This window comes from Saimiri boliviensis, chromosome 15, assembly GCF_048565385.1.
Source record: "Saimiri boliviensis isolate mSaiBol1 chromosome 15, mSaiBol1.pri, whole genome shotgun sequence".
Lineage (NCBI taxonomy): Eukaryota > Metazoa > Chordata > Mammalia > Primates > Cebidae > Saimiri > Saimiri boliviensis.
Window position 1 is genome coordinate 90474736 of NC_133463.1, and position 26080 is coordinate 90500815.

At 53.9% G+C, this 26080-nt stretch overlaps 1 protein-coding gene across 1 annotated transcript; it reads left to right on the plus strand.

Moving 5' to 3' along the window:
• The first annotated feature begins 8436 nt into the window (after window positions 1-8436).
• PSCA (prostate stem cell antigen) lies at window positions 8437-11573 on the plus strand. Its single transcript, XM_003942076.4, has 3 exons — window positions 8437-9091; window positions 10237-10344; window positions 10768-11573. The coding sequence occupies exons 1-3, from the start codon at window positions 9040-9042 to the stop codon at window positions 10977-10979; spliced, it is 372 nt and encodes a 123-aa protein (XP_003942125.1). The 5' UTR covers window positions 8437-9039; the 3' UTR covers window positions 10980-11573.
• Window positions 11574-26080: the final 14507 nt, after the last annotated feature.

Below are 26080 nucleotides of genomic sequence, written 5' to 3' on the forward strand. Positions count from 1 at the left end.
GGGGGGGAGGCGAGGGGGAGGGAGGCGGCAAGGGGGAGGGGGGAGGCGAGGGGGAGGGGGAGGCGGGGGGGCGAGAGGGGGGAAGGCGGGGGGAGGGAGGCGCGAGGGGGAGGGGGAGGCGAGGGGGAGGGGGACAGGAGGAGGCGAGGGGGAGGGGGGGAGGCGAGGGGGAGGGGGACAGGAGGAGGCGAGGGGGAGGGGGGAGGCGAGGGGGAGGGGGACAGGAGGAGGCGAGGGGGAGGGGGGAGGCGAGGGGGAGGGAGGCGGCGAGGGGGAGGGGGAGGCGGGGGGGCGAGAGGGGGAAGGCGGGGGGAGGGAGGCGCGAGGGGGAGGGGGGAGGCGAGGGGGAGGGGGAGGGGAGGGGGAGGCGAGGGGAGGGGAGGAATGGGGGTTCCTGGGTGAAGGGGAAGGGAGACGGCTCCGCGCTGCTCTCTCCATCTGTAGAATGGGCGCAGGGCGCCCCGCAGGCTCACGTTCCTTTCATGACGAGTGAACCCTGCGCTGAGGACTCGGGGCTCCCGCAGTCCCGGGGCAGCCCCAGGCACTCAGGGTTCCGCACCGCCCCCGAGGATGTCCACTTCCTAAGCTCCAGCTCCTGTGAACACGTTACTTACACGCAGAAGGGGCTTCGCAAACGCAGGGAAGCCAAGGTTCTTAAGACGGGGAGATTCTCAGGTGAATCAGGGTGAGTCCGATGTACAGTCATCCCTGGGTACGCGCGGAGGATTGGCTCCGTCACCTCCCAAGGATACCAAAATCCTCGATGCCCAGATCCCTTACATGAAATGGCCCAGTACTTGCAAATAACCTATGCACATCTTCCTGTATACTTCAAATCGCAGCCAGAATACTTGTAACACGATGTAAGCGCTATGTAAATAGTTGTTATACCGTATTGTTTAGGGAATAGCGACAAGAGAAAAGTTTGTACAGTTTCAGTACAGACACACGGTTTTTTTCCGAGTATTTTTTCCCTGCTTGGTTCCATCTGGATGCAGAGCGCATGGGTACAGAGAGGAGGATAGGCGGCATCCAGGGTTTCTTGTGGGAGGTAGGAAGCCTAGTGAGAAGACAATGAGACGAAAGCAGAGAGAAAAAGAAACGGGACAGCAGACACGGGGGTTGGACTGATGTGATTTGAAGACGGAGGAAGGAGCCACAGGCCGGGGAATGTGGGCGGCTTCTAGAGGCTGGAGAGGCAAGGAAACGGGGTCTCTCCTGGAACCTCCAGAAGGAATGCAGCCTGTTGACTCCTTGATCTTAGCCCATGACACTCATTGTCCCATTAGTCTCTGACTCCCAGAACTGTGAGATATAAATGTGTACTGTTTTGGACCACCACATTTATGGTAATTTGTTAGGACAGCAATAGGAAACAAATACAGATTTGGGTAGCTCACTCCTCCTTTTTTATTTTTATTTTTTTGAGGCAGAATCTCACTCTGTGCCCAGGCTGGAGTGTGGTGGTGTAATCTCCTCACTGCAGCTTCAAACTCCTGGACTCAAGGGATCCTCCTGCCTCAGCCTCCAGAGCAGCTGGGTCTACAGGCATACACCACCTCATCTATCTCTTTAATTTTTTGTGGAAACGAGGTCTAGCCATGTTGCCTAGGCTGGTCTCGAACTCGTGGACTCCAGTGATCTCCAAATGCTGGGATTCCAGGCACGCGCCCGGCCAACTCACTCCTCCTCAGTTCAGTTGTTCCCTGGGCTCCCAGGACCCTCCCACCCTCTGGTTCTTCTCTTCCTTACCCTCCCTTGCTGATTCCTTACTCACCAGGTCATTCTTTGGCTCCTTTTATTCAACCAATCCCCACCCCCTAGGTGATCTCCTCCAGTGTCATGCCTTTAAAAACCATCCAACACTGGCAACACCTGAATTCCTATCTCCTGCCGGGGCCCCTCCCCAGAAATCCACACTCCTATGTGCTGCCCAATGTCTTGCTTAGCTTTGATCTTCCAGCCCAGCCTTGCTCCATTGCATGGCCCCCACCTTCACAAATGGCTACTCACCTTGCCGTTCACTCAGGCTCACCCTCGGCAGTCTCCATCCCTCATATCCACATCCTCTACCTGCAAAACCCAGCCAGTATTGGGCCTCCTCTCACTCCCTCCACCTGCCCTCCCCCATCCACACCTCTGTGGTCTTGCTTCCTTTCAAGTCTTCATTTCTGCCCTTACTCTCATATCAGCTATCAACTGCTGCATCACTAACCACCCCAAAACTTAGTAGCTTGAAACCAACCGTTTTTATTGCACATGACTCTGTGAGGCAGCAATTTGGGGCTGCTAGAGTCAGATGTGTTTCACAGAAGATAAAATGGAGTCACAAGCATACCAGGCACATGGTGGGGCTAGAACCCAGTGCCACTGGACTAGGGTTCCCATGGCACGATCTCCTGGGACAGCAAAGTTCCCGCCCACCCCCGCCACCACCTGGGGAAGGCTGGCTCCATCCCTGGTGTGACTGCTGCTGAAGCGGCATCACTGTCTGGGGTAAATATCTGGGGTTACTTGTCTCATGCCAAGAAGATTAAGGACACAGATTCATGTAGATGGGTTAAGGAGCAGAAAGTTCAATAGGCAGAAGAAAGGAGAGAAGGGAGCAGCACTCTGGAGAGAAAGACATCCAAGAGGGAAAAGCTGGCAGGCCTGCAGCAGACCACAGCATATTTTATAGGCACGATTGGTATGACCAAGTGTGATGTTTACATATGGCATGGGGAAGGCTGGTCGCCCCACCCTAATCCTGTTTGCAAATGGGCTTTCCACTTGGCCAGTGCCATCTTGTCTGCTCCCTGCTATACACACGGGAAGGGAAGATGGAGCTGCCCTTTGATCATGCCTCGTTGCAGCTTGCTTTTCCTGTTGGCATGACTGCCAGCATTCACCTGTGCAAGCCTCCAGCTTGCTTGTCTGTGTTTGCAGCTCTGTTTTACAGGCTGCTCTTGGTTAGAAAAGAAAATGATTTGGGGGCTGCTTTTCATTAAAAGGAAAACCTTACCAAGGACTTCCTTACCCTCACTATCTGCCTAAATAATTTCTTCTTAACTCCCATGTCCCCGCCACCTCGGGGACATGGGATCACATGGTCTCCCAGAATTTGGACGGTGCTGGTGGGCAGTGAGGATTGGCCTGTAACTGGGGCCTGATCCCCAAGATGCATGGGGCTCCCCCAGGTGCTCCTACCATTCCTCAGGGAACCCTGGGCCTCTTCTCAAAGACCGAGTCCATTCTGGCCCTCAGGAGGGATCAGGAAGAGAGGAAGAGAAGGAAGAAAATGTATAACCCAGTGGGTTCATTTTGACCCCTGCCCAGATAGAGCCAATTTATCAAGACAGGAGAATTGCAGTAAAGAGTTTAATTCACGCAGAGCCACCTGAAGGGGATACCAAGTTTTATTATTACTCAAATCAGCCTATCAAAGAATTTGGACGCTAGGGTCTTTCAAGGAAAGTTTGGTGGGCCAGGGAGCGGGTGCTGCTGGTTGGCTGGCGATGCAGTGGTAGAGGTGTGACAATGGTCCTCCTGTGCACTGAGTTTCATCCACGTGGGGCCACAGGGCCGGCTGCCGGGTTGATGGGACTCGCTGGAGCCATCCGTCAGTCATTAGACATGCAAAAAACGGGAAAGACCGTCTTGAAAGGCCAGTCTGAGGATCACAATAGTGATGTTACTTGGAGTGACTGGGGGAGTTTCCCATCTTGTGACCCCTGGAATAATGGCAGGGAGCTCTGGCTGGGAGTTAAGTCTACACTTCAGAAGAACTCCTCTCATCTTCCTAATGCAGTGGTGACCTTTCATTAGTTTTACAAAGGCGGTTGAGTTTTGGGGAAGGGCGATTATGCCCAGAAATGACTAAGGGCAGTTTGGAGATTAAAGGCAAGTTGGGGGTCAGTTGGATCAGGTCTCCTTCACTCACAATTCTGGGGGCCGGCACTGAGGACCCCCTTCCCCCAGCGGTGCCCCAGGTTCACAGAGCAGAGCCCCCAGACCATGCCTGGGCCACTGTGCCAGCCTCTGTCCCGACTGGCCTCCCCGTCTCCAGCCACAGTCTGAGTGGCCTTTGAGAGGGTCAGTCACTCCCCCTGCCCAAATAAGCCCGTGCACCCTGAATACTGCTCAGGTCCTCACTGGGCCACAAGGCCACACCAGATCTAACCCTTCACTGTCCTCTCCCAAGCCCGTGGGCCGCCCCCCGCCCCTGCTGTCCCCTCTGTCTGGAGGTGGGCCTGCACCCACAGTGCCCTTTACTCAGGTTCCAGGGGCCTCAGGTGGGGACAGTCCCAGACGGCCCTCTCTCTGGAGGTCTCTGGATGACAGCTCTCTCACAGCAGGGGTGGCTGAGGGTGCTGGGGAAGCTATGCCCAGCTGGCAGGGAAGGGTGTGCCTGGCGTCTCCTCTGCTGAGTTCACTCCAGGAGGAGGAAGTGGCACGAACAGAGGGTGCAGAGAGGGGGGCAGTTCTGAGAGGCACTGGAAGTCAAGGGGCATGGCTGGTGGGGCAGGGGCTGGGGCAGTACCCATCTCCACGTTGGTGCCCAGGCAGGAGAGGAAGTGGTTTGGGGCCAGGCCCTGATGGCACCTTTGTGACAGCCAGGAAGAGGCACCTCCTCTGGGAATGCAGGGCCGTGGGGGAGTTAGAAATGGGGAGGGCCTGTGGACCCCACCTGGGTGGGCTTGGGGGAAACCGCTCTGAGGGGTTCCAAGCTGCCCAGCCTCGAGACTCGATGGCCTCAACACACACTCACATTTACACACATGCTTTTGATCACACAACACACACTGCACACACCCACACTCACATTTACACACATGCCACAGACATGCATCCTGTCTCACAGGGCACGCACCCATGCTCACATAGTTTGCATGTACAAACCCTCACAGTCACATGTCACACACACAGCCTGCAAGTCATGGCCTTAGTTTCCAGAACCCAAATGGGGGCTTGGCACTCAGTACCCCTGCCACCCCGCGATCTGAGCCTGGCACTCAGTGCCCCCATCACCCCATGATCTGAGCCTGGCACTCAGTGCCCCTGCCACCCCACGATCTGAGCCTGGCACTCAGTGCCCCCACCACCCCATGATCTGAGCCTGGCACTCAGTGCCCCCGCCACCCCGTGATCTGAGCTCTAGTGGGTTTTCCTCCTGATTTGCAAGGGCGTTTTTCCAAAGAAAAGATGCTGCAAGCTGACCCCAGCATGGCTTTGCAAGTGACATGCTAGCTTTATTTTTTTTAATTAACGCTGCATGAAATAAAAACATTTACACACAGGGATGTGTGTTACTGCATGGGACTGTGTGAGGCCCCGGGAGGTGGTGGTGGGACTCCCCACAAGGTGAGTTGGCTCCCAGAAGCCCCAGGGCCTGATTCGGCTGCCCTAACCCTGGCCTCACCCCTGCACTGGGTGGAAGGCAAGATCTCTGGGGAACCCAGCTGCTTTGGGCCCATGGTCGTGGGGTGGGTAGGCGAAAGGTCAAGAGTGAACAGGAAAATCTGGAGTCCCAAGAGGTGACTGCAGAGCAGAGGAAGGAGGCCAAGGGTGAGTCACACGGAAGCTACACTCACCATTCTTATGGCACTTGATTCTGTGGGGCGGGAATTTGGGCCTGCTAAAGTCAGATGTTTCACAGAGGAGGAGACCGAGTCACCAAGCATAGCACGTGCATGGCTGGACTGGAACCTAGGGCCACTGGATGGGAGTGGAGCTCCTGTGGCAGGGTCGCCTGGGACAGCAAAGTCTCCCCAGGAAGGCTGGCTCCATCCCTGGTGCGTGACCCTGCTACCACCTCAGGGACCTGGGATCACATGGTCTCCCAGGACTTGGGCAGTGCTGGTGGGCAGTGGGAATTGGCCTGTCTGGAGGGAGCCCCATGCATCTTGGGGCCTGATCCTCAAGATGCATGGGGCTCCCCCAGCTGCATCTACCATTACTCAGGGAGCCTTGTGCCTCTTCTCAAGGACCAAGTCCATCGTGGCCCTTGGGAGAGTCAGAAAGAGCGGAAGAGAAGGAAGAAAATGTACTAGTGTGTCATCACACAGTGGGTTCATTTCAACCCCTGCCCAAACAGAGCCGATTTATCAAGTCAGGGGAATTGCAACAGAGAAAGAGTTTAACTCACACAGAGCCATCTGAACTGGAGACTGGAGTTTTATGACTCACATCAACCTCTCGGCCCCTGTCCACTGCATGGGGCTCTGTGGAGAGCCATGCCCCTTGTGGCAGAACTTCCCAGGCAGGAGAACTGCCAGAAGATCCAGGCTCCGTTTAGGCTCCAGGGCTGCATTTAGTATACGGCCAAAGTGTGAACAATGGGGCAGGGATTAGCCTGTGACCAGGGTAAAAAATCAGAGGGTGACTGTAGTCAGGGTTCATTCTGTGACCGGGATCAGGGCTGTCAGTGGCCAGAGCCAGGGACTGAGTGTGATCAGGATCAGGGCTCGGTGTGTGACCACAATCAGGGTTCATTCTGTGACTGGGATCAAGGGTGTCAGTGGCCAGAGCCAGGGACTGAGTGTGATCAGGATCAGGGCTCAGTGTGTGACCATGGTCAGGGTTCATTCTGTGACTGGGATCAGGGCTCAGTCAGTGGCCCAGGCCAGGGCTCAGGGTGTGGCTAGTCTTAGGACTCAGGGTGGGACCATAACCAGGCCTTGTTAGGTAACCAGGGTTAGAGTTCAGACTGACCACAGTGAGGGCTCAGTTTGGAGCTGAGTTCGGAACCCAACCTGTGGTCAGGGGTGGGGCTCTAGGAATGTCACAGCCATGGTCTTCTGTATGTGCGCCGTGGCCATGAGGCCATCCTGAGACCAGCCTCACCCTCAGCATGCCTGATGTCTGGGCCGGCGGATTCTGTGGTGGGGGTCCTGCGTGCTGCCCCTCCTTGGCCTGCACCCACTACAGGCCAGCAGCACCCCTCAGCTGGAACAAGCAGAGATGCCTCTTGACATCACCAAACATTCCCTGGGAGTGGAGAGTCACCCACGTGAGAACCACTGCCTTACAGAAATCGCTGTATATCAAATCAGATCAGCAAACACTTACACACCTGTACGTATTTGAGGACGGAAAGTTCCAGGCTGGCACCTTGAATACAGAGACAGATAAGAAAACCTCTTGGGCAGGAGTGGCCAGGGTCCTGGCGAGCTGGGGCCGGGGGCAGAGGGAGGATGGGACAGAAGCAGTCAGCCACACGTGGAAGCAGTTAATTACCAGGTGAGGCCCTTATTCTGAGCTCACAGGACATGGGCCGGAGGGCGTGTCCCGAGGGGAAGCTCTGGGTGGGCAGACTGAGCAAGGAGGGGCCTTGAGGAGACCACAGTCACCCTGCATGGCCTCCAGTAAGGCCTATTCCTCTCGGGCCCAGACTCTTCACTTGCCAGAGAAGAGACAATTTCCATGGAAAAGAGCCCAACCCCACAGGTGCCAGCGAGTCGGGCAGGAGTGACCCCGGAGGGACAGGGGCCGACCTGAGTCCCAGGGGAAGCCCAAAGGGAGATTCCTGGTGCCACTGAGTCCCAGGGAGGTCGGGTGTCACATCGTCCCTGCCCCCATCAGTAGTGTTACCTGGATCCCAGACTCAAGGTGAGACAGTGGGAGCTGATGTCCCCCAAACCACTGCCACCACCCCCCAGCCAGCTGGCAGGAGAGCCAGCCTAACCCTGTCTCTTCCACCCTCTCACCTCCTGCCCGTGGCAGCCGGACCAGCCTCCCGGGACCATGGAGCAGGAGGGAGGGGACCTGGCGCAGAGGCCATCCAGCCCTGGGCGCCGCCCCTGCTCCCGCTATTGCAGAGGCTGCTAAAAGCTGCACTTCCCAACTCCCTGCAGCTAGCGTTCCAAGCTAGGATCACTCAAGGTCCTGAGGGTAGAGCGCCTAGCCCAGGTCCCACACCCAATGCCCCCTAAGTGAGAGCCTGTCCAACAGTGTCCCCTCCCCGGGGGGTGGGGTGTCCCCTGTGTCAACAAAGAGCCAAACTCTGTAGAATATTTGAAGACATTTATTCTGAGCCGAATCTGAGGCCCATGGCCTGTGACACACCCCCCAGGAGACCTGAGGCCAGGTGCCCGAGGTGGTCAGGGCCCAGCTCGATTTGATACATTTTAAGGAGACATGAGGCAGGAATCACGTACATTTAAGATCCACATTGGTTTGGTTCAGAAAGGCAGGACTGCTCGAACAGGGGTTTCCAGGTGACAGGTGAATTTAACATTTTCTGAGTGGCAGCTGGTAGCAAGAGTTATCAACAGAAAGGCACGTCTGGGCTTTCAGGGGCTGTGGAGACCAAGGGTTTGGCGTCAGATGAAGCCCCCAGGTAGCAGGCCTCTGAGAAAATAGATGGGCAGTGGCTCTCATCAGGCTGCAGGTCCCCGCTGGTAACGCTGGCTCTTTCTGAGTTATGAAGGGAGCGGTCATGAGGCTGTCCCGCCCTTTGCTGTCACGGCCTGAACCGGTTTTTCAGGCTCACTTTGGAAAGCCCTGGCCGTGAGGAGGGGTCCACTCAGATGGGGGCCCTTCGAATGTGGCCTTTGCTTCACAACTGGAACAGCCCGGCCCCTCTCCCTGGCAGCACCTGCTGCTGATCTGTCTGTGACGCCGTGACCGAGGCTCCTCACCCCATGGGCCATGGGCCCCGGGAGGGCAGCACAGTGTCTGCAGGACACAGGGCCCGGGGAGGTGCCTCGTCCTTGGCTGGAAGGCCGAGGCCTGCAGGAGCCTGGAGAAAGGGTCTCCCTGATCTGGCCCTGCGCTGTGAGGCAGGGGAGGCAGGAGGGCTGTCGTCGGGAGCTGAGGAGGTTTCAGCCCTCAGCAGGGGCCTGCTGAGCCCTGGGCCTGGGCAGCCTCTGCCTCTGGAGGTGTAAAGGACGAAGGGAGAGGGAGGCGCAGGCTCAGGGGGGAGACGGGACCTGCCCAGCCCGGGCCCTCACTGGCTCCAGGGAGCCCGCGGGTGTTGACTGTGGGCAGTCCAGCCTCTCCCCGGCTGAGGCATATAAAGCCACCCGAGGCCCACTCCGCCGCTGCCCACCCGTGACCATGAAGGCTGTGCTGCTCGCCGTGTTGGTCGCAGGCTTGGCCCTGAAGCCAGGTGAGGCCGTGGCTGGCCCCCAGCAGGGAAGGGAGCAGGGGTGAGTCCGGGAGGCACTCAGGGAGAGGAGGCGTGAGGCTCTCACTGCAGCCTCCACTCCTCCAGGGCAGCTCCTGGCACAACCAGGCAGTGACCTGTGTTCCCCGCCATCCCAGTGACCGGGGCTTACAGGGGCAGCATGGAGTCACATTCCTTCAACACCATGGGTCAGGGCCTGGCTCCTGGGGTGCAGATAGACTGACGGATGGACAGAGATGCCAATGAGGAGCCAGGAGGCACAGGGGCAGGAAGCTTCAGGCTATGAAGTCCCTTTGAGGGCATGAGGGGAGGTGCTGGGGGTGTCCTGAGAGGACCCAGGAGTCTGCCCCCAGCCCAGCCCCAGCATTGCAGCCTCCAAGGGTCCCAGGGGGCTACTGGCTCTGCTCGGTGTGGGTTCCTCCCAGCCCAGGGTCCCGGGGTCAGTCACCCCCATGGCCGCAGCTTCCTCTTCTGGAAAGCAGGGTCACCAACGCAGCCACCGAGGGGCTAAACAGGGCAACATTTCGGAGGCACTGACGAGGGCCCTGAGAGCATCTTCAGGGGGAATTGAGGGCGAGGAGAGGGCTCCCAGGACTGTGGAGACGCCTGCCTGCACAGGCGAAGCCAGTGGCCATGACCACCTCACAGCAGGGCCACCCCAGGGACAGAGCAAGACCTGACCCGGGAGGCCTGAGAGAGGCCGAGAGCTCGGGCTATAGCCTAGACAGGCTGCTGGGGACAAGGCCATGTGGGCCTCCATGGTGGTGGCCTGAGGAAGTCACGGAAAAGCTTCATCCATCCCGTCTCCAAGTGTCCAGCTGGGCCCCTGGCAAGTGGGGTGAGCCCTCCTCTCTCAGGAGCATGGGCGTTTTCACAACGCTTTACCCTGGCAAGCAGGGGGCTGGGGCATAGATGGCAGCTGCCGGACACCCTAGGGGGGTGTGAAGTTCGTGCCCTGCACAGGCCTGTCCGAGCACACAGTGTGCGCTCTCCAGAAGGGCCCAGACCCTGCTGTCGGCCTCGCCCTCCGCCCTGCAGAGAAGATGAGGCTGGCAGGCCCCGGCTGGGAGTCCCCCTCTGGGGAGTGCTGGGGTCAGCCTCTGAGGCTTCTCCCACACACCCCGCAGGCTCCGCCCTGCAGTGCTACACCTGCAGGGGCCAGGTGAGCAACGAGAACTGCCTGCAGGTGCACAACTGCACCGAGTCGGAGACGCACTGCTGGACGGAGCGCATCCGTGAGTGTGGGGCGCGAGCCCGGCTTAGGTCTCTGCCACTGAAGCATTCGGCCTTCTGGCCATCTCCCCACACCTACGCCCCGTCTTCCTTCCAGTCATCCCCCACCCGTCCCGCACCTGTCCCCCACCTGTCACCCAGCATCTGTCCCTCCAGCCCCCTCCACCATCCACCCTCCTCCACCGTCCGTCCCTCCCCCACCCCTGCGCGGGCTGGCTGGCTCACACCAGTTCTGGTGCTCAGCGGGCGGTCGCCCTGCCCCGGATGGGGATAGGCCCAAGACCAGGCCCTGGCACTGCTTGTGATCCTGAGGCAGCCCAGGGGGACTCCAGAGCTTCAGGCAGGGTGGGGACAGGAGGCGGCGTGGGCAGGGCGGGCGGGTGGGCACGCAGGACAGCGCCAGCCCTGGGTCCGCTGCTCCCCAGGCGCCGTAGGCCTCCTGACCGTCATCAGCAAAGGCTGCAGCGCACACTGCGAGGACGACTCTCAGGACTACTATGTGGGCAAGAAGAACATCACGTGCTGTGACACCGACTTGTGCAATGCCAGCGGGGCCTGTGCCCTGCAGCCAGCTGCCGCCACCCTGGCGCCGCTCACCGCACTCAGCCTGCTGCTCTGGGGTCTCAGCCAGCTATAGGCTCCCGGAGGCCCTGCTGCGGCCCCCACTGGGTGTGGTGCCCCCGGCCCCTGTGCCACTTCTCACACACCTGGCCCAGTAGGAGCCTGTCCTGGTTCCTGAGGGCGCGTCCTAACACAGGCCTGGCCACGTCCCTCTGCTTCCCACCCCCGTCCCCCACCCTGACCCTCCCATGGCTGTTTCCAGGACTCCCACCTGGCATGCCGGCTCTAGCGACACAGATCAGCCTGCAGATGGCCCCTCCAATCCGCACTGCTGCTGTCTCCATGGCCCAGTGTTCCCCACCCTTAACCCTGTGCTCAGGCACCTCTTCCTCCAGGAAGCCTTCCCTGCCCACCCCATCTATGACCAGAGCCAGGTCTGGTCGTGACCCGGGCCCTCCAGCATGGGGCAGGCCCTCAGGAGGGCTGGCAAAGGCTGAGATGAAGTAGACGGAGCAGAGCTGGAGGACAGGGGTTGGTGTGGGGTCCTGGGAGTCTGCGGCGATGGGGCCTGGTGGCCTGGAGGGAGGGGCCAGCCCTCACATTCGTGGGGCTCCCTCAGTGGCAGCCCCAGCACAGCGTAGGCCCTTAATAAACACCTGCTGATAAGCCAGAGAGAGGCTCTGTCCTTGTGCACCCCAGGCGGGATGGGATCCGGGCTGTGTCAGGACCAGGTCTGTGACTGTGAATGGGCCCTGGTCATGGGGGCTGCAGCCCCCTCCGTGACCGGAGCAAACACCTGGCACCTGGAAGGAGGGCATCCCTGCAGAGGGTGGGAGGGCGGTTCCCAGGACACGCACTTGCTGTGCAGCCTGGAGCTGTGGCCAGGCCTCTCTGAGCTGTCTTGTTCATCCATGACCCCTCCCTGCTAGGAGGACGGACCTGGAAAGTTCACAGGAAGGAGAGGGTCCCCGGGGCGGGGGCTGCTGCGTCCACGTTCCCACGCCTCCTTTTGGCCTGATTTGAGCACCCACATGTTCCAACGTCTGTTTTAGGGCTGCACACCCACCATACAGCATTCAAACACCGCAGCAGGGCGCCTGGGGACAGGTGGCCTCCCCCAACCCTGAACCTCAGCCCCTTCCCGCTCTGGGGTGTCCATCACACCTCCCGGGGCTTCTTTCTGGGACAAGCTGTGCCTCACCAGCATCCACAGGCACCTGGGTTCCTGGGCCCGAGGGAGGACTCCACCCACACTTGCCTCCTGCCCTTGGCGGGGAAGCCTTTGGCACAGAGCCTGCGTCCTGCCCCAGGGCTGGGGCGCAGCCTGTGACCTGCGTGGGGACTTGCTCAGGGTGAGGCTTCCAAGGCTATTAGGTTGGGGCTCGGAGTGGGGGTACAGGTTCAGAAAAGAGGAGGCGGAGGCTCAGGGAAGACAACAGGGCTGCGGCCCACATCCCAACCTGAGCCAGGACTGGAACCCTGGCCTGGAGCTCTGGGGGTAGGTCATGGAGCAGGCGGTGGGCAGGGCTGTGCTGAGAAAGAGCCAGGCCTCCTGTCCAACATGGGACTTCACTGGGAGACCTCCCTCCTGGCAGCGTCAGGAGGGTGCATGTCCCTCGGCCAGCATCTGAGTGACCCTGAGCACCGGCTGCTCCCTCCCCACCTCGCCTGCGCCCAGCTTCAGCCTGCCTGACACCCACCCACTGTCCAGGGCTCAAGACACACTCAGACCTGCCCCAGACCAGAGTCCAGGGCCAGGCCTTTGTTTTCTGGGAGGGCCCTGCAGACCAGGGGTCCCCGCACAGAACTCTGCACCCCTCAGGCTCGGCTGCAGGAGCTGGGGCTCAGGCACGTGCTGCTGGCCGCACTGCATCTCCTGACGCTGTGGCCTGGGCTTGCCCACCTGCTCTGGGAGTGTCCAGGAGCTGGGTGAGGGAGGCTGGTGCCCTGTCCGGCTATCGAGCCCCTGCTGTGTTACACGAGCCATTCCAGGTACTCCTGGTCACCCTGGTTACAAAAACTAGGAGAAAAAAAATAAAGCAAGGAAAGAGGATCCAGAATGCTGGGATGGCCAGGGAGGGCCTCTGGAGGCCTGCAGTGCAGGAGATGCCTCAGTGACTAGGCGGCCGTCCTCGGGACTCAGCCCGCCCCGGCGCCCGCACAGCAGCCCCTACCCCCTGGTGGAAAGGGGTCCTTCTCCCTGGGACTTAGGTTCAGAGTCACAAGGCAGCGTGCTCCAGGGCTGGGGCCCATTGGCATCAGGCAGGCTGGAGGTGTCCAGGACAGAGCAGGCACAGGACCCTCACACCGTGTTCCCCAGACTTCCTCACATCGGAATACCTTTGGCCGGGTGAAAGGAAGAAGGGCAAGGACACGGGAGGCCTCGCTGGGCTCTCCATGCCAGGACCAGCCTGAAAACTGTGGCCCCTTTGAACCCCTGAGCTGTCCCTCAGGTCACAGCACCTCTGAGCTGAGGGCCTGTGAGGACATACAGCCCTGACACTGCCACACACATGACGATGGGCAGGAGCCTGCTCTGGCCACATGGCACATCCTGCTGCCTCCTCAAAGGACAGACGGCTGACCTCTCCAAGGGCAAGGACCAGCCAGGAAGGGCCACCTGCAGCAGCAGTGAGCAACAGTGCAGGCCCAGCCCGGTGCACTCAGGCTGCAGAGGCCGCCCCCGCGCTCAGGGCCCCACAGCTCCGCCTAGACTGGAACCCGAACAGCTCCGCCTGGACAGGAACCCGCACAGCTCCGCCTGGACAGGAACCCGCACAGCTCCGCCTGGACAGGAACCCGCACAGCTCTATCTGGGCAGGAACCTGCACCTCCCCGTCTTCCCACTTCGCCTCATCTTTACAAATGATAGAAAAGCAAAAAAGAAAAAAGGGCAGAGCTCGAATCCCCACACCCTAGCTTAATATCTGCCAGTGTTTCATGGCCTTTGGGACGTTTCCTACCGTAATCTAGAAAACACAAACTGCCAAGAAGATAAACAAGCAAGGACCAATGATTAATAATAACCAGGCAGCTATCAAAGGTCCGAGGAGGAAATAACCACGTGAGACTCAGAGGGCGCTTTTAATGGTTTACCAGCTATAGCTGAGATCAGAGCCTTCGTTCTATTTATGCAGCTGGGTGTCTTTCTCAGGTGCCTGTGGGGACTCATCAGAAACAGGCTTGGCCGGGCGCGGTGGCTCACACCTATAATCCCAGCACTTTGGGAGGCTGAGGCAGGTGGATCACGAGGTCAGGAGATCAAGACTAGCCTGGCCAATATGGTGAAACCTCATCTCTACTAAAAATACAAAAAAATTAGCTGGGCGTGGTGGTGGGCACCTATAATCCCAGCTATTTGGGAGGCTGAGGCACAGAACTGCTTGAACCCATGAGATGGAGGATGCAGTGAGCCAAGAGCCTGCCACTGCACTCCAGCCCACGTGACAGAGCAAGGCTCTGTCTTAAAAAAAAAAAAAAAAAAAAAAGGAAACATGCTTAATCTTGGATAGGTATACAAGAGGCCAATTAAATTTCTTTTTCAAAATTTTATTTAAAAATTATAAATTTTTAATCTTGGTCATAAGATACGCCCTTCATAACCTTTGTAATCTTTATTTAGGAGTTAGTTAATGCTTCAAGAAAACCTTATTAATTTGACTCAGGGGCCCCTATGCTTGTCTTGCTTCAGTGTGCCTTCAACATTAATGATTAATTTATAGAGAAACTGAACTTATTTTATCTTTAAAATCAGCCCTTAGCATCCATGCACCCACCTCAATGGAGATAGTCCCTGGGCCTTGAGAAGTTGAATAACTTTAATTTCTGTCTCTCTGTTTCAGGGGTGCAGTTGGTTTTTATTACCATCTTCTACTGGGCCCAAAGATGGGGCTTTAATTGCTGTCAGTGTTTAAAAACTTAGCAGGACTTGGTGTCTTTTTAGACCCAGGAGTCAAAGCCCTGTAACTCAATGTCACAAGAACTTTAAAAGCACATACAGGAAGACACACAAATGTAATAACTTTAAAAAATGTAAATATCATCCTTTTCCTAAGCAAACCAAACTTAACAATAATGGCATAGGAATTATTTCAATAAAATGTTAAATCTGTTAGGTCATTTACTGAAAGGCAAAAGAACAGAACTTCTGCAGTGCACAGAATATTATGCTGGAAAAAAACATTTCATTAGACCTTTAAGAATGTGTGCCTTTTAAAAGCCAAAAACTGGTGAGATGCAATAAAAGTTAAAGTTTTGGTTAAAAAAATCAAAATCTGTTATAATTTGTTAAGAGTAAATCAACCCCTTAAGAAAATTTCATTGTTCTTACCAACTATTTAGTGTATAAGTGATTTTTTTACATCAAGCTTAATCTCTAGAAAGACCACTATAATTACCCATTACTTATAAACAACTTGATCATATAAAATTTTTTTTTAAATAAATCCTCTTATTGTGACTTACACAGGTCATTCATGACATGCCTGGACTTTCTCTTTTGGCCTAAACACCCTCTTTCTTAAAAAACCAGTCATTGTATTTTAGGACTAAAATTATCTTACAAGATTCTTTCTCACATAAAGTTATTTGTCTTTAAGTTTTCTTACCACAAAAAATACCTCTTTATTTTTATAACTTTCTTTACATCTCTGTTATTTTCTGGTTCCTTTGCTTTGTTTTATATATAACCTTTAACTAAACTTTAAATTAGGTAAAACTTGTTCACCAATTTTTTTAAAAAAGGACACACTTTTTTTTTTTAGCAAGAATAGTTTCCTACAATATACTTTTATTGGAAAATACCTAATAATGAAATATCTATTATTTAATATAACTTTGTATTCTGAATTTTGACAATTTGTCTAGAAGTATTTATCCATTACATTTACCTAATTATCTGAATTGTTTACCTAGATTATTTATGAAAACTGCGATAGTCATGATTTCAAGTTATAAAACCATCATTGCAAAATTAAAGCTGAGACAGTGAAAAAGAATTGATCTAACTGACTCCATCTTGCATCTAACCTCCAGGCTGTCCTTGTTCATTTCTGAACTTTGGGAGGAACTTACAGTTTATCTTTGAAACAAAGACAATAGTCTTTCCTAAAACAAATTTCCTTACTGCCTGTGCACTAGACTGCCTAAAGCCACAAAATTAGAAGTTAATGATAATATTTCTAAATCAAGATGCAGCTATATTCATTAAACCAATACCAATGTTTTATTTATTAAAGATTACACAAGCAAAGATCATTCTGTTTTGGGCTGGGTTTATAGTCTTATAAACCCTCTGCCAAATTTTGACAACTTACAGTATTTGGCAGGGGTAAGTATGAAATTGCTTGATGAATAATTGCAAATCAAAAATATATGCTGGCAATTCTTAAGACATTTCTAATATTACTTTACCAATAATTATAAAGCTAGATAATTTATTAAAGATTTTACTTAAGTTATGTCAATTTGAAAGAGTATTTCACTAGTCTTTCCTTTTTTCCAATAAAGTACTTAAGTGCTTTTATTTGTCTTTGAGTTAATTAGGTAGAGATCTTTTATGTATTTTTCGTAGTGAAACACTGTGTACACAACACATAAATACACAGACATATTAGGCATGCTGATAGAAGTGAAGTACATCTTACAGATTCATAAAAACCTTCTTTTTTCCTATCTTAGACTTTCCGATTCTTGATAACCTGTTTCACAACCCTAGGCAGTTGTCAGCTAAATAGCCTTAAATTTGCATATTAAAGGAAATAACTCAGGTGAAAGCCAAATAGCAAAATTTACATCACAAGGTACAGAGAGAAAATGTCTGGTGGTGCTAGAGGGAGAATAAAGATGGATACCAACTCAACCATAAAATTATGGAAATTTATTACTGGATTATGTAAGAAGGCCAATTTTATTAGAGACTACCTGCTTTTCTTTTTTTTACCAGATCTCCGAGTTCTAGGTAGAGCCCACACTGAATCCTGGGTCTCCAAAAAGGGGGAATTGTTATGACGCTAGACAACATGATGCTTTTACAGTGCACTAAAAAATAGTTTTAAACAAAGATACTTCTAAGTGCCTAAACTATACTCTTCCTTAAAAACCCTAGAGTAGGCTCTGCTGCAATAGCTATTTTAGTCAATCAGGTAATAACAGAATTCAGTCAACTGAAAAGAAAAAAACTTTTGCTCAAAAAAAAAAAAAAAAAAAAGTCAAGGTCCTGGTGAAGAGGGAGACCCAGGCATCTCAGATCAACTTCCCCTTTTCATTCCTAAGACTGTAAACCAAAACCCTTTTCATATGTAATTCCTGAGACTGTAAACCAAGATATTTTTCATATGTTAAGTTATAAACCTAAGATTCTTCCACGTGTAACATCTAAAGTATAAGCCTATATAAAGACAGAACGTGCCTTTGTTAGGGGAGCTTGGCTGTGAGGCAACTATGCCACCTTGCTCCTGGCTGAATAAACTCCTTCCTCCTGTATTCAGTGTCCAAGAGATCCGTTTCCCAGCGGCCGCTCCTGCTACACTAGGCTAGAGAAACAAACAAACAAAAAAAACCAAACACACGAAGGCCTTTCAAATACAAACATACACATACGCACACATACATACCCACCTCTTGGATGTTAGCCTTTTAATTAAGCTGACTTTTAACCATTGAGCTCCCTTTAAAAAAAAAAAAAAGTCCTTTTAAATCTAATGACCACATTTTAGCTAGAACAAATTGCTGCTATTTCAGAAGTACCCAGTATCAAAGCAGAAAGGGCTTGATTTAGGCACCAAACTCAGGCTCTCATGGTGAAAAAGAAGGCAGAGCCTTAGCTTTGGAACTGCAGCGTGAGGCAACAGCCATTGATTTCAGTTTGGCCTGGCTAGCAAAGAGGTGGCCTTGTTCTGTAAACAAAACCACTTCAGTAATCAAAATCAAAACTCTTTCATTTTTTAATCCTTTTTCTGGCTATTTTTCTTCCCCAATAATACTACCTTTTGTAGGTGGGAGTGGGGGGCAGGATTTAGTCACTTCAGAGGCCTTGTTCCCCGTAATTTGGAACTTTCCTTAGGATCTGATGAAGTTGATAGAGTTAATCAAACCCAATGGGCCAAAGACTGCAACAAGAAAACCAGAAACAAACATCACCAAAGAGGAAGAAAAAAAGTTAAGCAAAAAAAAAGAGTGGCACAACTTAGATGATCACTGAGTGCTCTAATGGTAAGTGTGCGACCCGCAGAGACCCTTCCCAAAGCAAATGAGAACGAGGAGTTGTTAAGCCGAGTCCAGGTTTATTGGGGTTTGCGGGCAACTCGAGCGGGAGAGGGAAGAGCTGCACCCAGCAGCTGCCAGAGAGGGTTTTTATAGGGAGGGGGCCCACGTAGGTGGGGTGTCGTAGAGTGATTGGTGGAGGTTGGACATGGGCGGAGTGGGAATATCGTGGTGTGCAAGGGTTGGCTTAGCTTTGGTGGGCTAAAGTGTGGAGATGATTGATGGAGGCTAAACAAAGAAGAGGGAAGAGCCCCGTGGCTAGGTTTTGGCGGGCTGCTGTCGGGGCGTGTACGGGTTCTGGCAGGCTGACACGGGAAAGCAATTGGCTAGTCCTGTTGCTGGGCAGACCAACCTCCAGAGGCGGCCTGCTGGATGTGGGCCCCGGATGTGGGGGATGGGCTATTTCTACCCAACATTCCCGACTCCCTAAAAAAGGAAAAGGGCGACGAGGTCGTTCTGGCTACTTCCTGCTGAAAGTGGGCGGCGGAGGGGTCTGATTTTTAGGGAGCCTGAGAAGTGGGCAGAAGGGCGTAGCTTTCCGGGGAGGTTGGGGGGGAAGTGGTGTAGTTGTTCTGGGGGACAGGCGCTGGTGCGGTGCTACTGTAGTTCGGCTCCGGGAGGGGGAAGACTGGCTGTAACATCATTTGGTTGATGGTAACTCGGGTTAGTTCTTGAAACCGGCGTTGGAGGAACTGGAAAAACAAGGAGCAATGAGCAGAAGAAGACAGATAATTAGTAAGGGACCAAGTAGTGGGGATAGAAGGGTGTACATGGAAGACGACCACCATGCGGAGGCCTCTGTTGAAAACTTGTAATTCTGGAGGTTGGTTTTGATTTTTTGGAGATTTTCGATTCGCGTTTCTACCAGTCCAGATTCGTTGACATAGTAGTAGCATTCCTCTTGTAGGAAGATGCAGGGTCCTCCACGCTCCGTCGTAAGTAGATCCAGCGCCCTCCGATTTTGGAGGGCTACCTGGGTGACCGAGGTGATCTGTCGTTGGAAAGATGCTAGAGACGCCGCTGAGTCCTCGATGGCTGCCTGAAGTTGTGAGGAAAGGCGAGCCAGAGCTTGGTGAGAATGGAACAATGCCCCTCCTCCCAACCCCGCGGCCAGCGCGGAGCCTGTAAGGGACAGGCCCACAGCCACCGGGAGGAAGGCCGCCCTTCGGGTGCGATGAGACGGAGCCTGTGGGACCTGTAGTAGGAGGAACTCAGCCAGGGAGTAGACAGTGAGTCGAGGTACTAGGGTGACTGGAAGGCATAAGAGGGTTGGAGGCTGGCTGGAAGACAGGGTTTTGGTTAGGGTGCCATTACACCAGAAGAAGATGCCCCTTGGAGCGGTTAGGCTGGTTGAAACCCGCTTGGTGTGGTTACAATAGGAATAGTTGTGGCCTAGGGAGTAGCAGGCCGGGAGCTGAGACTCAGGTAAGGCATAGAGTTGTACATTAGGAATGGGAGTAAAGGAGTTAGATGATTCCGGAGCATGATGCGGAAAGGGAACCGGTACCGCAACGAGAGGAGTCTGCCCAAGAGTGGCACACAGAAGGCAGGAGGTTAAATTAGTAAGTCCGGACTGGTTAGCAAGTGCTAACCCCTCCCTGAGGAGGGCAATCCAGGAAAAGGGAGTATTGTGGGATTGGAGTTGAGTGGTTAGCGCTTGTTCCTGCTTTCGTATAGAGGCGCTTACAGAGGTGAGCACATAAGCGCGCCACATGTAAAGGTGTGAGGAGGGGTACGATTGCCCTGGGAAGTCATAGAGTGCTGCCTTTTGGGGGCTGGTCCATCTTTGGTCCCAAGGGTCAGAGATGGTTAGGGTGAATTGGGTTGCTTCCAGAGGGGTGCCCTGGGCGTTTAGTTGCGGAGTTTTGGCTAAAGGTGAGGAACGGGTTTTACCGCTTGGGTATGGCGTTGTTTTATCCAGGGTACAGGAGGACCAGACACAGCCCAGACAAGAGTGCCAGGAAGAGGTTTTACAGCTTTTAGACTGTTTGTAGTGGAGGCAGATGACAGGGAGGGTGACCAGGGAATTATGAAAATGAGAAAAGTTAAGCTGGATGGAGTGTGAGCACCCCGTTGTGGGGCAGTTAGAGGTGGCTAAAAGACGGTTGTGAGAGTAAGGGGAGGAGTCACAGATATGTTGTGTTTTGGTATAGTTTTCAGTAAGGAAGAATCTCCAGACATACTGAGAGGAGTTAAGTTTTGGTAAGTTTGAGAGATAGAGGGCCAGTAGGAGTACACTCCCAGCGGGGGACATTAGGACACCTTTTTACTTAGGACAGGTGGACCCGAGTATGCGCCCGCAGTCTGGCAGGGGCTAAGGGAGGCAGGGGATTCACGGCTGTTGGAGTTTTAAGGAGAGTTTGGTGAGCTGCTCCTTGATGAGCCCGTTGACTTGCTTTACCTTACCGGAAGATTGAGGATGGTAGGCAGTGTGGAGTTTTTACTGGACTCCTAGGGAGGTAGAGGCAGCATTAGTGACTTTGGGAGTAAACAAGAGGTAATGTTTTAGATTAGATGGTGGGCTAAACGATGAGTAGAGGAAGGGGGAAGTGGAGAGAAAGAGAGAGAGAGAGAGCGAGAGGCAGAAGGGGTGCTTGTGGTTACAGAGGATGGTTGGAGGGGGGCGGGAACTGTGGCGGCCATAACAGGAACCCGGGAAGGACGGGATGTGCCACGGTTAAAGGTGTGGGGCGGGCAGCCCCCTTCCCCCCTGTGATAAGTAAGAAGGGGACACTCTACCCGCTACCTGAAGTGACACCCTGGGCCAGGCAAGGGTAACCGGGGTTGAGGAGCCAGGGCATCTTTAGTCGTTTAAGAGCCCCAGCAACTCAGGACAGAAACCTCCGGAAGAATCCGACTTCCATGCACTCTGGCCGGAAACCGGATCATCCAGGGTTGCCCCGCGTGGTCCAATTCCTCTGCCAAGAATGGCCGAGGCCTTGGATGCACTGGGGCAATCTGACTTCCAGTGTCCCGTGAGCTGACAAAGGGGGCAAGGCTTAGTGGGCGGACGGGGTTGTGGGCAGTTGGAGGCCCAGTGACCCTCATTTCCGCATTTGAAGCAAGCTCCCGGGGGGGGCCGCTGACTGCCACCAGATTTCCCACCTCCTGCCGGCCGCAGAGCTGCCACCAAGGCCTGGGTTTGTAGAGTGACCTTCTGCATCATTTGGGCCTGGCGGGCTGCCTCTGCCGCATCCTCCCGGGCGTTAAAAACTTTAAAGGCCGTTTTTACCAGGTCCTGTATGGGGGTTTCCGGCCCATCCTCAACCTTTTTTAGTTTTTTCCAGATATCAGGGGCAGACTGTGAGATGAAATGGGAGGCGAGAACAGTTGCCCCGTTTTGGGACGCGGGGTCCAGCCGGGTAAAACGGACAAGAGCATCTTGTAAGCGGCCAAGAAAGAGAGCGGGATTTTCATCTGGCCTTTGAGTTATTTCTCTGAGCTTATCATAGTTTACCACCTTATTGGAGACAGTATCCATGCCCCGTAGGAGATATTGGAGCATGCGATCACGAGCTGGGATGTGGGATCCTGGCCCCTCCTGATAATTCCACTGGGGGTCTGTGCTAGGGAAAACTTCAGCTCCAACGGGGACCTGGTTGGGGTTTATAGCATGGTCCCTGTTAGCTGCATGCCTAGCTGCTGCTAGGATGCGCTCATGCTCCTCGGCGGAAAGAGTGGAGGTGCAAATGACACGGATATCATGCCAAGTGAGACTATAGGCCTGAGTAAGGTACCGAAACTCCTTAATATAGGTGGAGGGATCGGCCAAGAAAGATCCAAGTCGGCGTTCGATTTGAGCCAGGTCTTGGAGGGAGAAAGGAACATGAACTCTGACGAGACCTTCTGCCCCGGCCACCTCACGAAGTGGCGCCAGGACAGTTGGTGGGTGGGAATGAGTACGGGCCGCAACTGGAGAACTTAAAGGGGGCGGCGCCGCAACGGTCGGAGGGGAGGGGGACGAGGAAGGAGGAGGAGGAGGAGCTGTGGGAGTGGGGGCAGGGTCTGCAACTGGCAGAGGGAGGGGGTTAGGGTGAGTAGGAGGGGGATGGGATAGGTGGTCAGGCAGCTCCTCCTGCGGTTCATAAGGAGGGGGAGAGCTGACCTTGGGAGGGGAGCGAGCTAAGAGAACTTGGTGAGTGGAACAGGAGGAGCAGAGGTCGGGGTGGGAACGCAAATCCCAAAAAGCCTGGACGTACGGCACCTCGCGATCCTTGCCAGTACGGCGACAAAAATGGTCTAGGTCTTGTAGGATGTTGAAATCGAAAGTACCAGTCGGAGGCCAATGTGACCGGTTATCAAGCTGGTATTGGGGCCAGGCCACTTGGGACAGAGAGATACGCTTCTTTCGTTTGAGGATCTGGGAGTAGCCTAGCCGAGAAAAATTGAGGAGTAAGCACCCGAGAGGGGTGTTGTTAGGAATTTGAGACTCCGTGTTCCCCGTGGCGCGTGTGGCAGGACCTTTCCTTTAGCGGGATTGGGCTAGAGTGGTGTGGGAAGAGGCGTCCCGTCTGTCCCACAGGCCCTCTAGAGGGTGATAGGAAGAGTCAGAGAAGGCGTCCCCCCGTCTGACCGTTCCTATAGTGGAAGTGGAAGTGGGGGAAGGACCAGAGGAGGCGTCCCTCGTCTGATCACTTCCAAGGCTCCTGGAGCCTGGTTGGAGGATCTGACTCTCGGGCCGGCCGGCGCTTGGCGAGGGATCCGTGGAGTGGGAGACGCAAAAGGAAAAGAGGCCACCACACGCACCGCGGGGAAGATAGGCAAGCAAATGGACTTACCTTATCCGGAGTGTGGAGGCCAATTCAGAGGAAGGGGGTCGCCGGAGGGAGGGGGCCGCTGGTGGACCAGCCGCCCACACCTCCCGGGTTTCGGCACCAAATGTGCGACCCGCAGAGACCCTTCCCAAAGCAAATGAGAACGAGGAGTTGTTAAGCCGAGTCCAGGTTTATTGGGGTTTGCGGGCAACTCGAGCGGGAGAGGGAAGAGCTGCACCCAGCAGCTGCCGGAGAGGGTTTTTATAGGGAGGGGGCCCGCGTAGGTGGGGTGTCGTGGAGTGATTGGTGGAGGTTGGACATGGGCGGAGTGGGAATATCGTGGTGTGCAAGGGTTGGGTTAGCTTTGGAGGGCTAAAGTGAGGAGATGATTGGTGGAGGTTAAACAAAGAAGAGGGAAGAGCCCTGTGGCTAGGTTTTGGCGGGCTGCTGTCGGGGCGTGTCCGGGTTTTGGCAGGCTGACACGGGAAAGCGATTGGCTGGTCCTGTTGCTGGGCAGACCAACCTCCAGAGGCGGCCTGCTGGAATGTGGGCCCCGGATATGGGGGTGGGCTACTTTTACCTAACAGTAAGGAGCAGTTAAGACTGGCTGGTTGTTCATTTTAACTTCAGCCAAGACAAACCCCAATTCAGTTACTTACCCAGGATCATTCTATGCCTGGCAATCCTAAAAAGTTCTGCATTCTACTGTCAGCCTATTTCGCTCACTGACATCATGGCAAAAGCCTTAGAGTCCTGGACCAGGAGTTGAGGAACAGAGCCTGGCCCTCCAGGAATTTCCTTCAGGTTCAATAGCTTTAACCAACAGATTCATTCAGCACCCAATCCCGGCCACACTTCAAGAATTCCCCATTTGAAATTGCAATCCGTACTTTCAGTATAGTTCCTCCAGGCTGCCACATATAGTAAAGATCTTATTAAAATGCACGCTTTGAATGAAGAGACTCCCCCGCCCCGGCCAAGCAGGCTTTGTGTGAGAAACACGGCTGTTTATTCACCTAGGTGCAGGTGGGCTAAGATCAAAATGGGCGTTAGCAAAGGGTGGTGAGATGAGTTGTTTTTATAGGTTTGGGGTGGGCAGTGGAAAGTTACAGAGTAAGATCAGTTACAGTGGTGGGGTAGAGGCAGGGATTGTACATGACCATAAGTTCAGTTACAATGGTGGGTGGGGTAAGAGCAGTTAAGATGGCAGGTGGCGTGAGGAGTCATCACATTATCATAATAAGAGTTGAGATGGCAGGTGGGGCGAGGAGTCATCACATTATCATAGTAACAGTTAGGATGGCGGGGTGGGGCGCGGAGTCATCACATTATCATAGTAACAGTTAGGATGGCGGGGTGGGGTGAGGAGTATTCACATTATCATAGTAACAGTTAAGATGGAGGGTGGGGTGAGAAGTATTCACATTATCACAGTAACAGTTAGGATGGCGGGGTGGGGTGAGGAGTATTCACATTATCATAGTAACAGTTAAGATGGAGGGTGGGGTGAGGAGTATTCACATTATCATAGTAACAGTTAGGATGGCGGGGTGGGGTGAGGAGTATTCACATTATCATAGTAACAGTTAGGATGGCGGGGTGGGGTGAGGAGTATTCACATTATCATAGTAACAGGACGGGGGGGTGGTGTGAGCCATCTTAACTGGGGGAACTCCGCTGGGCCATCACGGATAATGGTGAACGCAGGCAGGACGTAGCACGTGATCAGCCAAGGCAGGCGGGACTTCAGATTCTCTGGGTCCAGGCTTGCACGTGGAGGCCTGACAGACCTGACACTCTGAAGCCTGCATTGAAGCTGAAGAGGCCCCCTACCCTGCAGAGGTGGGTGCTGGGCCCCCCGCACGTCTCCCACTTCCATCTCCCTCAGGAGCCCTCTCAACAGCCTCCTCACTCAGTTAGATGAGTTGCCCTCTCCTGTCTCCTTATTTCTCCGGTAGCTCCACCTTTATCTGGAGGTGGGCAGCTTTCTCCCATCATCTGGTCCCATGCGCACAGTTGGGATGTCTGACTGCCAGTGGTGACTGACCGGGGGCCTTCAGCCAAGCACATCTGCCACCGTCCAGACCAACGGCACTGACTTGGTCATCGTAAACCCGACCGTGGACTCCCACAGTTGGGCGGGGGCCGGTGCCTCTGGGGCTTGTTCCATTCAGTGGTTAGCAGGGTGTGGTGCAGGGCCAGCCGGTGGGCCCCCTGCCTTTACTCCATGCAACAAGCAGTCATCATGTTGCCTCGAAGGATCACTCCAAACAGTTGGGCTCAGCTTGGGAGGGTGTTCTTGCACTCACTCGGGAAAGAACTCAAGAGTGAGCTGACAGTGAAAGAAAGTTTCTTAGAGGAACCATGTACAGCAAAATGGCTGCTCTGTGGACAGATCAGGGCTGCCCATAGGCAGTGGGGCTCAGAGCAGCACTCAGGGTTGCTGACTGGCTCTATTTACACTCATTCTTAATTGTATGTGAATTAAGGGGCAGGTTATTCACAAACTTTCTGGAAAAGGGGCAGGGAGTTCCCAGAACCATATAACTTCTGGGTCATTGTCATGGCATTTGTAAATTGTCAGGGTGTTAGGGAGAGGATCTTATGAGAATGTACTGCAATTAACATATATTGAGCAATGAGGGCTACTCAAGTCACCTCTGTCACCATCGTGGTCTTAGTCGGCTTGGGTCAGTTTCTTTGTTACATCCTGTTGCGATCACAGGGTCATGACCAAGCCTTGGAAAACAAGTCCTGCTGATATCCGACCTCACAACTATTTAGAGATTGGTCAGCAACTCAAATCATGCCTTCTGTTAAGCAATGCCTGTTAAACAGGAAAATGGACAACAGACATAAATAGAGAGGTTGCAGGGAAATGCAAATATCCGCTAGCCATAGCAAACTGTGCTCGACCTCACTCGTAATTTAAAAATGCAAATTAAAAATACACCTGGATGCTATTTTTATTTTCATCTGTCAGACTGGTGAAAATCCAGAGTGAGTAAGAGGACACCCTTTCTGACACCACCATGAAAACAAGCACTCACTCCTGAATGACAAAACTGTCCAAAGACCAGATAGAGCAACTGGGTAATACTCATGTAAACTGCAGATATATTTAACATTTGTCCTTTGATCTCATTTCTGGGAAGTTGTG